The following is a 15,636-nucleotide window of genomic DNA, read 5'->3' as shown; positions in this document are numbered from 1 at the left end:
TTGCTGTAATTTAATGTTTACATATGCAAATTAGGCATTATTTAATTAAATATGCGCTAATTTGCATACATTTTAAGGCACGAAACCTGAGCATTGGATACAGCCAGGTTCAAAATTATGTTTTCATTGTGTTCAGATATTAGATGGGGAAACATTTACAGAGGGATTTATGAATATCTACTTTTGTTATCCTGTAAATCATAAAATTATGTCACTAGCCCTAAAAAAACGATTTTTTTCCATGTTTTTAGGCATAAAATGTCATGTAAGTCAGGCTAGGAATAATATATCAACAAACCCCTCTGTAGAAATCTTCGACATATAGTTAGGCATAAGTCTAGAAAGTTTGGTGTATGTACGTGCTTCTGAAGTGGAGTTTTTGAGCTCCGAGTGTGAGAGGAAACTCATTTTGAGAAAACAGCCTTGAAAGACAGCCAATGAGATTCCGTTCTCAGCGTAGACTCGCCTTTGAACTTTCGCGATTGGTTGCTGATACAAAGGAAGTGTCCATATAAGTGGATTTAATAGCAATTTAGTAAGACGTCTTCTATACAATGCTTCTATGTGGCAACAACAATCCTTCAACAATCGTGAATATTTTGTTAAATGCACATGCAGAGGAGGGGCAGCAGGCTACGAGAGAGAGCGGGGCGGGGTAAGGAAAGGCTGCGTGCGTAAAAAGCGCAGCTCAATGGCAACGCAAGGATTTTATCTTATATTTAATTTAAATTAAATTAAACATAGAATATTAATCTGTGGCGGTCGATTTTGATTTCATGGCGCCCCGCCACAGATTAGTCATTGTATGGGAAACACTGAGTCTGGTCAAGTTCCATGTCAGGTAGAAAGCATACACTTTGCCTATCCTTCTAATACAGACACAGACAGAGACACCAACTCCAATACCATATAAATTTGTCCATATTCCCTCAAAACTCACTAGAAGACATCATTTGAGGGATCATTTTTTAACATACCTCCAAACCCCCCTAGAAATGCTTTTTGACACTGTATAATTGAAGTACAGACTACACAGACTGTATAGTGATTACACAGAGAAAGAAATTCACATATTAAGACCCACACCATCCAAAACGCCAGCTACATCTCCGATTTGCCTTCAACCTCGTGTAATGTAGTGTAGAGAACAAAAAATATTCAATGAAATCCGTAGAATTTTAAGTTTTGAATAATGTCCATGGCCCCCCTCCTGGAACCTCATGCCACCCCTTCGCCACCCCAGGAAAAAATCTCTAGAACCGCCACTGGGAGGACAGATAAAGGCTGAAATACAGACTAGCTGATGGCAACTGGCACATGTGTTAGGTTTACGAAAGGGAAAATAAATAATTTTATCTAGAAAAGTCTTAAACAATTTCATTAAATAACCAGGAACAACAACTTCAGGTAAATAACATAAACATATGTTTACAAACAAGCAGTAACTATTAGAACTACAAGAATGACAAGTATAACAAAGATCAACAAAATACTTTAAGATGGTGAACAAAATATCAATTCATATTAACATTCACACACGTATATATAAACAATTAAAACATTAGAAGAAATTCAATACATTTAACAACCATTCAGCATATAATCCGATACAATATATAATTATCGATATCATTTGCCCTACACATAAGGTGATACACTAACGTCACATTCACACCAGATCCGTTGTGTGTGCGTTGTCACAGCTGTGGCATGGGTGGGTGTGTGTGTGTGTGTGTCCATCTAAGCCTAGCAGACAATGGGGTGTAAATGGTATTGGGTAATTCCACGTCAAAAAATTCTGAAAAAATTACCAGGTGTACCTACCCAGGAGACACACTGTAAAATTACTTTTATGTAAGATCAATACTTTCCAAGATACAGCCAGTTTTACAGGGGGAGGGGGGTGTCGATTTTCACAAGTTCACAAGCCCAAAGCACAAGAACTAAACCATGTAGGAGGCTCAAATTGTGCATGTTGGTATATAAGGAATAGTATGTAGCAAAATTGTTACGTTTGGTCTGGATGATCCTGCATGGTCATAGCTGTCCCTCAAAGTTGATAAAAATTTTATTGGAGTTTTTGGCTGGGCTCTGTTTAGGCCTTCAGAAGACATTTGTACTCAACATAGGCTCTTGATTTATTTCCCTTACTGAGATAAGTAGAAACACTCTTACAAAAAACAATGAACAGAAAAGAAATCCCTTCAGGGTCTGAACAGCAGACCTCACAAGTCTGAAAAATCTTTTTGGTTCTCATTTTCAGAGCACCCAAACACCTCGTGGGAATATACAAAGATTTTTTAAATATTTTTTCTTTATTCTCCATAATCCCTTCTTTTTACAAACACCAATTTGACTTGTCTTATGCAAATCTTTCTTTTTTTATTTTCCACCCTGAACATGGGCAAAATACACCATTGAGATCAATATGTTTTGTAGGCTTGGGTGTATGAGCTCCCATCATAGTTATCCACCCAAAAACCTTATAATCTTAGCAGCCAACCTGATAGACACATTTATAACAAATCTTCAGTCATGCATTCATGAAAACGGCAGTCAATGAATAAAATCCTTACGTTAGACCATCGGTGATCAACATAGTCTTCACGTCGGTAATGTAACATTAACATTGTCATTCATGTCAGATGTTTCTAGCTAAGTAAGCTAAGCAACTTGTCTACAAACAACTGTAAATTGTGCTACATATGTCGACGGAATGACTTATTTGACAATAAAATACTGATTAAGTTGGCAGTCATAAAGCACGGGAGTAAACTTTATCGCGACTACTCATCAAGGACAAAGACAGCCTTTTCTGGTCCTAACGTTACATAACTTTCAGCTAGTTTCTGTATCATCACATGATAAGCAAGCAACATTGTTCAAAATAGAACAAATCGTTAAAGTGTCAGTCCTAGTAGGTCTGTAATATTGGTTGACATATAGTAACCCCTCAAAAATAGTGAGTTTACTAAAGACACACACGCATTATGTTACGGCCATGCATACACTGTGTAATTACCAGCAAAAATAACTTTTAAAAATGACTTTGAAGTAATAACATGGATAACAAGTAATAAATATAGCCGCAAGCGGCAATGGCGGGCCCGAGCACCTGCGGGCCGCAACCCGTGACATTTCAGAATCCAACGTGGTGCATTTGTAAAATGTACATATTTGATGTGTGTGCTATTTGTTTTTGCATGTTATTTTCTGGCACATTTACTTGCTTGGCCAGGTGGGGGCGCAATGCAAGGCAGGCCCATTGTGTGTCATCATAATCATAATATATATTAACCTGAGAAATTTCAGATTATTAATTTTAAGCAAAGAACAATTCTGATACACTTTTTTGCCAGATGGTGGTGCTATATTAGGCATGTGAATTACACATGTGAATATCATCACAATAATTATATCCAATATTTTCACACATTTTCCTGCTTGGCCAGGTGGTGGCACTATGCCTGGCAGGCCCATAGGGTCTCTGAATATCATCATAATTATAATATCTATTAACCTGAGAAGTTTTTTTCCTGCTTGGCCAGGTGGTGGCGCTATGCCAGGCAGGCCCATTGGGTGTCTGGATATCATCATAATCATGATCTCTATTAACCTGAGAAGTTTCAGACCATTCATTCAATGCACTGTGATTTATGACACATTTCCTCTTTATGTGGTGAGATATTAAAATCATATCAAATATATAACATATCAAAAATCCCTTCACAATTTAACATCAGCGACATCTTGGCATAATATTTGCCAAATTTCAAATGAATCTGACAAACCCTCTAGGAGGAGTATGTTCAAATTGATCATATGACATCAGTATAATTGTCATTCTTTCTGTTGCCAGTTGGTGGCGCTATGCCAAACATGCATTATGGGCCTGTGAATATTATCATTGACATGGTCTTCAATGACCTGTGAAATTTAACATTTCAAGCCATGCATGGTGAATTATGACACATTTATTGTTTATGTGGAAGGGTATTAAAATTAATAATTTCGCCATTTCGTCAAATTACAACATATCAAAAAAAAGCTTCACAATTTATAATCAGGAACATCTCGGCGTCATGTATACCAACTTTGACATGAATCGGATCAACCGTCTAGGAGGAGTACGTTAAAATTGATCATGTCCACAACGCACAAAATCTCAATTACCTCACTTCCTGTGGGCGTGGCTAATGGCATGTTAATACAAAAGTTGTTTGTTTTTGGGAGTTACATACATCCACCAAATTTGGTGTGTGTATCTAAAACTATATGCCAACCACAAGTCACAGTGACATAAGGGGGCACTATGGAGTTCCTGGGCAATGCCCGGTGCCAAGCTTTTATCCCTGTCTATTCACTGTATCACTTGATGTGTGTGCCAAATTTCATGCGTTTTCACCGATGGGAAACACCTCTTTTGGCATCACAATTCATCACATTTTAGTCCGCACAAAATCCCAAATACCTCACTTCCTGTTGGGCGTGGCTAATGCATTGTACAGACGAAAGTTGTTCATCTTGGGGAGATACACACACCTACCTAATTTGATGCCTCTAGCTGAAAGTATGTGCCAACCACTGCCTCAATCACCTAAGGGGGCGCTACTGAGTCCCTGGGCCACTCCCGGGGCCAAGCTCTTTGCTTTCAGGTCTCAGCTCTTTGCTTTGCGTGACACCTGATGTGTGTGCCAAATTTCAAGACTTTTCACCCATCTTAACCACCTCAACAAAGGAAAACGCTCTGAGACAAAGTTAATATAATAATAATAATAATAATAATCCTTACAAAAACAATAGGGCCTTGCGCCCTTCGGTGCTCGGGCCCTAATAATAATCCTTACAAAAACAATAGGGCCTTGCGCCCTTCGGTGCTCGGGCCCTAATAATAATAATAATAATAATCCTTACAAAAACAATAGGGCCTTGCGCCCTTCGGTGCTTGGGCCCTAATAATAATAATAATCCTTACAAAAACAATAGGGCCTTGCGCCCTTCGGTGCTCGGGCCCTAATAATAATAATAATAATAATAATAATAATCCTTACAAAAACAATAGGGCCTTGCGCCCTTCGGTGCTCGGGCCCTAATAATAATCCTTTCAAAAACAATAGGGCTTCGCACCTCTTGGTGCGCAAGGCCGTCCCGGCCTCGCGCATTGTCGGTGCTCGGGCCCTAATAATAATAATCCTTACAAAAACAATAGGGCCTTGTGCCCTTCGGTGCTCGGGCCCTAATAACGTAAAAAGACTTGTTTTTACCTCAGATGATCCAGTAGTCTCTTTTAGACAACGTCAAGATGAACGATGCATAGTGCTTCCTGCTGTTTTTCCTCTAGTGGAGGGAGACGTCAACTCTTGATTTTACCTTCACGTAGTACAAGAAATTCACGCCACAAATCCCTTAACCAATCATATCGCCAGAAAGCCTATGATGTGACGTTTTAGAGGAAGTTTTCATTGATAAAATTGGTTGGGTTATGGCGGAGTTATTAGACTGAACGTCATCGGTACTGGGGTACCGAAATTAGAGCGTGCGGACTGCAAAGGGTTAAGCATACAATCTGGCTCTCTTAACCCTTTAGGCACCAGGGTTTAAAAAAACATTGGATTTTTACATCAAAATGGCCATGGCTTGAAAGCGGTCAGAGATAAAGTCCTACTGTGAATGAAAATCATTGAGTATGAACAAAAGTTTATGAAGGGGGTAAATTTACTCATCTAATTTGCATATTATGACGTCACTGGATGGCAACCACCTCGAAATATGCACATTTCAGTAAATACTGGATGCTAAACATATCTGAGCAGTTTTACTTAATTTTTTTTTTGTCATTTTGTGGCATCACCACATAAGTTTATGAAATTTTTTATTTTGTATGCATGGTAATTATGAAATGTTTACTAGCATAAAAGGACAATTCTTATGCATTACCTGGATCTCTGTAGCGCACCACTGTGACGGTCATTTAAACTGATCAACGTGACTTTGTTTATGTGGTTGGGCTAGATCAGCTGATGAGGACGACCTGTCAAACCCCGTCAGCTGACTAGGAATGTTTTGTCAGGAGAATGATGCGCCAATTTGAAGAGAATAAAATGCGAGGAAGTGCGCTAACCAGGAGCTTGAAATTTACGCAGGGAGCCTACGAGAGACCTGTTACAATTAAGCTTACACGGAAGAACGTTTATCGGACATTGCTTCCTTACTTACGACCTGGGTCTGTTCAAAGTGAATCCAACCTCCTTCGTGGTGGATAAAAACATCCGATACCGGTGAGAAGGATCCTTTTTTTTTGTTTTCTATCGCTGGGGTTAATTTTCTACTTTTTCCTTTTGGGCGCCAACGTTGTGGATTACTTTGTTTCCCTTTTTCCTTGGATTATCAAGACCGTTTCGTTCGTGTCATGTGCTTTGCTGTGGAGTTTGAGAGACTTTGAGACCGTGCTGGCCAAGGCGCGTGGCCTGCGCGCATAAATATTTAAACTGGCAGCACGATTTGCTAGATGTTGTGCTATTAATACTGTTTGTTGGTGTATATGTGATATCGTGTGCCTGGGAAATATATGTCACCTTAAGATCTATTGCAATCCCTGTGGCTTCCTGAATTAATTTAAAAGAAGCAAATTCATTAGTTGTAACCCATGATTCCCGTGATATTTTGTAAAAACTCACAAGCAGATTGTTACAATTTCATCCACATAACAAATGAACAGGAAAACAGTCACATACAGTATAAACCAACAATAGTAAACTATTACTATAACCACAAACCCTATGCTACTATACAATAAAGTAGCCTGGTCAAATTAGTTCCAATTCCAGGAGACTTTGTAGTTCTTCAGAGCCCTATTTTTACTACCCCTGCTGTCTGTACCACGTCCGTTACGGACACTTATCATCACTATTACCACTGTACTGGCACTCCAGCTATGTTGGGCAGAGGGTCGAAATAAGCATGGTATGCTTAGTGGACACTGTCGCAAAGACGCACCTCAATTCACAGACGCACCATGACTATCACTGTCAATAGACGATCGATCATATTTTCCAAAAGGCAGATATTCTCCTTCAGAATGAGAATAGGTGAATAACCGACCCAAGACTTAATCACACGTGAACTTTTTTTCAACATTTGGTTTATTTCTGCTTCAATTTGTGCAAAACTATGGCCCGCATTGCTTCCGTGTTATGGAGGAAAAGTGCGTGTGGTTTTCTCGCGTACTGAATCGAAGCTCTGGATGTTTACCAACTAGTGGTGGAGAGTACAAATGAGATTTGTCACCGTACATTGATCTATTGTCTGTTTTAGTGACGTTGTTTGTCGCAAATTTGGCGGCTTTGGTGCAGATCCTGCTCAACTGTTTTCTCTGCCAACAACTGTTTCAAAAGTCATATAAAAGCATAATTAGCATTGTTAGCATAACTGCTAGCAAACATTAGCTAAGTTAGCTAAGTAACATGGTTGGCAATTAATAGCATTGTTAGCATAAATGTTAGAAAACATTAGTTAAGTTAGCTAAGTAACCTGATTAGCATAGTAGGCATTGTTAGCATAACTGCTAGCAAACATTAGCTAAGTTAGCTAAATAACACAGTTAATACAGTTAGCTAGTTAGCATTGTTACATTTGTTAGCATAACTGCTCACAATCGTTAGGACAGTTAACTTGTTTACATTGTTAGCATAGTCATAACACTGTTAGCACGCTGTTAGCATAGCTAGCTAATTAGCAACATTACTTAAATAATTTAACTATTTAAACTTTTTCACTGTTAAAGGGACAGTGTGAAACGTTTTCAGTTGTTTGTTAGCTATATTAACACTTCCCATTCATAAATGTGGCCTCATTCATGTTTAATTACCACCACCACCAATTAGCCTATTTCACAGTGTCCAGGTGTCCGGCCTCGTTGATGTTAATGATGCCTTAATTGGCAGGGTAAAACGTCTTCCTGCTTTTGTCTTTCCTGTGGATTTTTCTTTTGCTGTCTATGGGATGGTGCTTTTCCACAGGAAGTTGATTTACACAGTGGCCCCATCAACATCAACGAGGCCGGACACCTGGACACTGTGAAATAGGCTTATTCGAAGCATACCTATGGGCTTAGAAATCGGCATTTCCATATACATAGCGTTTATGAACGCTCCATCTACGTGCGCCATTTTAAAATAACGGTGACCGGCTAGGGACATTTGTGAAATACAGCGCCGTCTTTGACATGCAAAGAAAACCTTTCTTGGGTTCATCTGCTGAATTTCCCTACATTCAGCGATGTAAGTTATGAACCCATTTTCTACAAGCTACATGTCTTCCTAACATTCCGACATTGGCATTGTATTTTCCAACGAAACAAATAAAGAAAAAATAACTTTTTTGTGATCTGTCACTGTCTCAGCAAAGCTCTTGTGCACAGCCACCTGTTCAAAGGCTCTAGTCTAGACCCAGAGACAGTTGATAAACTAACCTACCATAGTTTTGCTAGAACTAGCAGACTACCACAAAGTTGCTGAATGTATGTTATTTCAGGTTAGTTTGCAACAAAGTTTAACCAAAGTCCTTAGCTGCTACCTAGCTAGCGAACATCACTAGCCATTCCAATTCACTTTCAGTTTACTGTGCTAACGTTAGCTAACTAGCTCGGTTAACAGACAAAATTGAATTATTTATTCCATGTCCGAAAGTGTGTTTCGTTGGCATCACACACAAGCAATGATAAAAGAGAAAGGTTTATGTTTTGACACACCTATTTAGGAGTCCAGAACTAGGGCCATCATCTAGGTAGATTCGCAACGAAATGAGCTGCGACTAGATATGATAACGTTAAATGCTTTGCGATGGCTGACAACAACGTTAATTCACACCGCAACTCCTTCAGCGATGGTTTCGTCACAATGCGGATCTTCGGTGTGAATTGGGTGTTATGTTTTCGATGTGCGACGGCTACTGTAGTTCTATTAGGTTGCAATATAAACCCTAAACACTAGATGGGAGTAGTTCTTACACATGGGACCTTTAAGCCATTCCAACTGTCAGTTGTCATCAACTATGACTCCCGCCAACTGTTTCCTCTGCCCACAACTGTTTCAAAATAAAAGTCCTCACTACAATAATTCACTGTTAAATAATTTAACTATTTGAACTACTCAACTATTTAACTGTTCAGCCATCCCAACTGTCAGTTATCAACTATGCCTCCAGCCAACTATATTAAACCACCACCTACACCCAACATAGCAAGCATTGAAATAAAGCATCTATGTCAGTTTCCATAGCAACCAACATGATTACCCTAGAAACCATCATAGAAACCGCTTTATTTAACATTGCAACTACCATGTCTGCCTAAGCAAAACCATTGTAACTATCTCTACATTATTTGTTTTAACACTATATTTTACATCATATGTTGTTATTAATTTAAATTAAAGGAACCGTATGTAAGAAATGTATTTCAATTAACCATAAAATGGCCCTGATATGTCACTGGACATTAAGAAATCATGTTCATTTCAAATACTTATATCACTGACAACAGTTAGTCCGGCCAGGATATTGTCGTTTAAAAAGTGAAGTTGCAGCCCTCAACTGATGTTGATGTTTTCATGTTGTGTTTTGGCCTGATGCGCCACCCTCCACCTATCTACTAATCACAAAGTCAGTGTTTCGGCATCCGGGTTGCCAGCTCTGCCAGTCAGGGGGGAGGGTGAGGGGATACACCGCTCTACAGTAATTTGAAAGTGATTGCAGTACCAGTTTTGGCCACAATCTTACATACGGTTCCTTTAATGCATATTTTATTGAAAAATAAATTGAATATATAAAGTATATAGTTTAATTACCAAAATGTTAATGTTTTGTCAGTGCTTCAGAACAGACCAGTACAGTTGCTAAGAACAAACTCTATGATTTTGCATTACAGCTGGATGTGTTTGAGGCATCAGAGCGTTATCAGAGAGATGGGATTCCTCTCATCATTCTGGCAGGACAGAGTTATGGGTCAGGAAGCTCCCGTGACTGGGCAGCTAAGGGACCCTACCTCCTGGTAACAAATCTGTATTGGAGTCAAAAGCATGTTTAAAAAAGAAAACTGTTTAGTGGCATTAATCTATTCTTTTGGCTTTATTGTAGGGAATATGTGCAGTGATAGCTGAAAGTTTTGAGAAGATGCACAAGAATCATCTGGTTGGGATGGGCATTGCCCCTCTCCAGTTTGCGAGAGGAGAAAGTGCAGACACCCTAGAGCTCTCAGGAAAAGAAAGGTTCACCATATCAATACCTGAGGATCTTACACCTCTGCAAGAACTTACAGTCCAGGTAAGTTGTGTGTGAAGTGTTAATGAACTTGATTCATTCAGAAGTCATTGAAATTGAGAATGTGTTTGAAAATTAAGATGTGGATGTTGAAATGTACCCTACACTCACACAGTAGCACACACATACACCGGTATGTATCACTTCTCACAGGAATGATATATGGCCTAAGTCATTCATAGTAAATTTATTAATTAACCCTCTAGGCGCCACAGGCGACTATAGTCGACAAGATGCGGTACTGAATAAAACGGCCGATTTAGTCAAATAGGGTGTCATATTTCGTTCGACTTCCACTCCACTAGATGGCAGACATGTCATACGTCATCCCCGAGTCGAAAAAAGGACACGCTTTAAACAAAACTTTCTAGCTACAGCGCATTGAATCAGTGTATGAAATACCGGAGCTAGTGTGTGTGTGAGCCACTTTGTCAGAGCGATATTGTCAACGTCAGCGAGTATTTGCATTAGATTATCGTCTAATGGCATCAAAAAAGTTTACCTGAAATGAAGTGTTGGGTCTTCTATTCGCGGACCCTGATTCTGAAGGGGAATATCTGCCTTCAGAAAATGACGGTGATTCGTTTAGTGAGGCTTCAGATGCGTCCCTGCCTTGCAATGATGCAGCTGGACAAAGTGAGAGTTTACTCCATAGTTTAGCTTACACCAAGCACAAACGTTGAATCGTTTGCCCAATGTCACTGGTGGGAATAATGTTTCACAGGTTCGGAGTGTTCATCGGGAAGTTAGCAGGGTGTTAGTGGTGTGGCGAACGAGGCTGGAGGTAGCCTAATATCCATAGCGCTAGCTTCTGTCTTCTGAACGTGTGCCTCTCCACAATCGCGGCGACAGTAACGTGGTGGAGCCTTTGTCTAATGCCACTGGGTATGTTAGACGAGGTCGAAGTGCTCATAGGACAGTTAGGGGGGAACGTAGTGGCAGTGTGGGGAGTCGCAATGAGAATGACAGTAGGCCTAGTCCGAGCTGCGCAAATTCTCTCCACTCGGCGCGCGCGAGGCAGATCTGGTCATGCTGCTCGCATGGTGGAGGTGGTGACACGCTCTCTCCCTCTCCCACACACACACACACACACACACACATTAGGTCATGCATAGTCTATCACAAGATGATGGGAATGCCGGCCCTGTATGGATAGGGATAGGGAGTCATTATCTCTACAGCAAAAGGCCTGCTACATAAAAAAAAAAAAGTCAGCCATTTAGTAATGATTTACACTGTTGATTTGCTATCTACTTCCCTGATCATTTAGGACATACAGTACACTATGTGTTCCTTTTTGTGTGTTCATGTCCTTGTGATGTGTGTGTCTTCGTCAGCTAAGAAAAAAAACAAAAAAACATCAACAAAAAGAAAAAAAATACTAACATTGTCTCTTGTCTTGTCTCGTCATCTCACTCCTGATCTGTGCCTTGCCGTGGCAAATGAGCTTTTGAACTAAACAGGTCTTGTCTACTTGTGTTTGTGTGTCATCTGAATAATATATATGTGCCCCATACATGGAATCAGAGTGCCTACTGTATGTAGTAAATGGAAAATCTCTACAGCAAAAGGCCAGTCTACCGCTACATGCATTTGGTTTGTTTCTGCCATTTATTAGTAATGATTTACACAGTTTGTTCACTACTTACTATTTACCTGAGCATTCAGTATTGTGCAATATAGCATTCAGAAGGTGAGGGACATTTTGGGGGGAAAGAAGTGGTGCATTTATCATTCAAACATGCAACTTTTCATGAAAATTCTATAATCCAAGATGGCCGCCACCATATGACGTCATAATATGCAAATTAGATATAAACATTTAATCTCTACATACACTTTGGGTCATCCTTAATATTTCTCTAATTTACAGAAAGTCTCTATCTCTTATCACTTTTAAGATATAGCCTTTTGAAATGAAGATGTCAAAATTGATCGTTTCGGAAAAAAACCTCTGGCGCCTAAAGGGTTAAATATAGCTGCAAGCAGCAATGAGCAGATAGGCCGGAGTAACCATGGCAACGAAATGCTGTTAGCTCAATGCTGCAATCAGACGTATGGCCATAAGCTGTCAAAGCAAGTTTCACGTCTAGCACGTCAAAAGTAGAGGTCAAAGGTCACAATTTCTTCGGCATTCACCTGATGGGGTCATGAGTCCATGTTTGGTTTTGATACATGCAACGATTGCTGAGAGATGAGCTCACTTCCTGTTTGGCGGCTTCGCCACAAATTTCGATTGGATGTGACGGGCGAACGCTTCTATCAATTGTTACAGAAATAAATGAAGTGACAAGGCATGGTCTGAAGATGGTCTGTGCCAATTTTGGTGAAGATCAGATGAAATTTGTGACCTGTGCGAAATTGTTGGTGTTTTTGATCAAATCAAATATGGCGGCCGAATAAATTATATTGATGTGACAAGTTGCCCTCAGTTGACCTAAGGACCTTTCACAGTATTACCAGACACCACTAGTACAATTTAATTCTAAGCACAGCAGCAGCTACAGGCCAAAAGGCATGTTTGTGAATTACAGCGCCCCCTAGAGGTCAAAGGTCACCTCAATTTCTTGAGGGTCCTCCTGATGGGGTCATGAGTCAATGTACTAAGTTTGGTTTTGATACATGCAAGGGTTGCTGAGATATGAGCTCACTTCCTGTTTGGCGGCTTTGCCGCAAATTTTGATTGGCTTTTACAGGCGAACGGTAATACTTCCGAAGACAAAAAGTGATAACTTTTGTGAGGCTTGGTCTGAAGATGATCTGTGTCAAATTTGATGGGAATCAGAGAAAGTATGTGACCCCTGATACATTTTAAGTGTTTTTGATGAAATCCAAAATGGCGGAAAATCCATCATGGCGGAAAATGACGTCATAGGGTGCATTGAACTCGGCTTGGTCCAAGGATTCCAACAATACCTGACTTTTGAAAATCGGACCAATAGGTCAAAAGTTACGTGCATGAACGCACGTCCAACTTTGGCCTGTTGGTGGCGCTAGAGGGTTTGAGTTGCCGACATGAAACTTGGTGACATGAATCATGGGACCGTCCCCAATCAGTGTGCCAAATTTCCCAAGTTTTTACCATACGGTTCTATGGGCTGCCATAGACTCCCATTGCATATAATAATAATAATAGGAAAACGTAGAAACACAATGAGGTCCTCGCAGCTTCGCTGCTTGCTCCCAACTAACTGTAGGTTTTAATGTAGTAACAGTTTCATGTGAAACCGAATGGTATGTGGCTGTGGTATACAGTACACATATACAAAGACAATCGGAACTAAGAAAAGAGATGCATTCCCATGTACAGTCCACCCCGTGTGTTAACCTCATAGCTGGAGAAATCTTGCAAAATCTTGGTTAACAGGCAGGACATTTGGGTAAAAGAAATTAACTTGTTAACTTGTTTATTTGCTCCATTTCAGACAAGCACCGGCAAGAGCTTTAGAGTGACAGCTCTATTTGAAAATGAGATGGACATGGTGTTGTACAGACATGGCGGGATCCTTAAGTATGTGGCTCACAACATTCTCCTGGCCAACTGCTGATCAGAGAGCAAAAAGTGTATACCCTTAATTGAGACGATGCACTGCCTCACTTTTCGAACATACACTGCTGACCATCTTGAGATCTGACCAAGGTGCCTCCATTCGGACTTTCTCTGCTTATCATCTTCTGACTGAGTCAACTTTTTCCTCATCTACGTTGATGCTTCTTGGTTATCTGTATGTCTGATGTATTCTGCTGAATGCCTTGAATTTTGGGGGACATTCACTCATTCCACAGGAGCGTACAATATTGATACATCCATGTTGTTTTAAGGCCACAGTTTCATCAACATTTATTTTGTATGAGTTTGTTTTATATGTGTGTAGTTCTTTTGAAGGCATCAGTGGCATCAAACTGCTTTTATCACTACAATCATGGAACTGTGAAGGTCTGCTTTAACATGAAACTGACTCTTACATGTTTATACAATTGTAATGCCAGTGATCTGAATGCAACTATAAATACCATTCATGACCATCCAAAAGCATTTGTCCAAATTGTCTGTTAATGTTACATACTTTCAGTGTTAACCTTAAATGACCTTACCTTAAAATACAGTCAGACAGAAAAAAGCAAATGTGATGTGTGATTCAGGATAGAAGCTACCACTTTTCACAAATGAACAGACGAATAACTGAATTTGGACTTACTGCTGAATGTTTAGGTTTTTGCAATACCATAAGTTAATGTCAAGACTTATGATTATGCATCTCAGATCAGTTTTATTGAGGATATTCTTTACTGGGATTGTGTGTAGTTGTGGTTTACCTTTTACATTTCTCCAGAATAAATATGCAATGTTGCACCTACCCATCAGGCATTTACCATTTACATATAACTGTTAAGAAATCATACTATATGATGACTATAAGAAATCATACAACAACTAATTACATAAGGGATAACTGATATTTACTTGTCCCTTTATAAGAAATGAATGGACAAGGTGAAGGCAAAGAACTCGATAACGCAAAGCAGATAGGAGTTTACTCTTCCAAGTTCATTAATTCCATATAACGGGACACCAGAAGGCAGTTATCCTACTCATACTCCGGTTGCCACTCAGGCATGTCTGCATGCATGTTTAGCACACAAAGGAAATATGTGGTTCAGTTTTTAAGATGACCGCTTGTTTAGTTTGTGCTACTTCCTTTATTCATGGATAATATTGTTCAGTCAACCGTTTTTTTACTATGGCTATTACAGTTTCTGCTTCCAGAGCAGTAAAATGGAAGGGTTATTAAACTTTTTTTGATAGCCCCTTGCCAGTCAGAAAATAGTATTTCTTGTCTCTGATGTATACATTTATATTGTACTTATGTAGGTACACAAAGTTACATGTTATGAATGTAATGTGTTGTATAATTTATAACACTTTATCTAGGTATCACCCAAAGCACTTTTCTTATACACTCCCCCCTCCAAAAGCTTTGGGAAAATGCAAGGAAAAGGAAACAAGTTATCCTGCTGTCGCTGTGCCAGCAGATGAGTCAGAACGAGTGCCAAGACTGCCTCACCTTCAAGCTCAGATTGGTGAAGATAATAGCACACTATTAAAAGTAGAATTTCCAAGGAACACCTTGATTGTATGTAAAGGCACTCATACACTATCGGTCAAAAGTTTGGGATCACTTAGAAATTCCACTCCATTATAGACAGAATACCAGCTGAGATCAGTTGCATTGTTTTTTTAAGCAGGGCAGCAGTTTTCAGATTACATTATGTGCTTACATAATTGCAAAAGGGTTCTCCAATGTTTTCTCAGTTAGC

At 39.6% G+C, this 15,636-nt stretch overlaps 1 protein-coding gene across 1 annotated transcript in view; it reads left to right on the top strand.

The window, feature by feature from the left end:
• ireb2 (iron-responsive element binding protein 2) overlaps positions 1-14,675 on the top strand; it is an 85,103-nt gene extending 70,428 nt beyond the window's left edge. Inside the window, exons 20-22 of the mRNA XM_042108742.1 lie at positions 9,926-10,048; positions 10,135-10,320; positions 13,743-14,675. Coding sequence (XP_041964676.1) covers positions 9,926-10,048; positions 10,135-10,320; positions 13,743-13,865 — 432 coding nt within the window. The 3' untranslated portion in view covers positions 13,866-14,675. The remainder of the gene's footprint in view (positions 1-9,925; positions 10,049-10,134; positions 10,321-13,742) is intronic.
• Positions 14,676-15,636: the final 961 nt, after the last annotated feature.

Source organism: Alosa sapidissima, chromosome 11, assembly GCF_018492685.1.
Source record: "Alosa sapidissima isolate fAloSap1 chromosome 11, fAloSap1.pri, whole genome shotgun sequence".
NCBI classification, from domain to species: Eukaryota; Metazoa; Chordata; class Actinopteri; order Clupeiformes; family Clupeidae; genus Alosa; species Alosa sapidissima.
The sequence above is the reverse complement of the archived record's forward strand: the minus strand, read 5'-3'. Positions and strand labels throughout refer to the sequence as shown.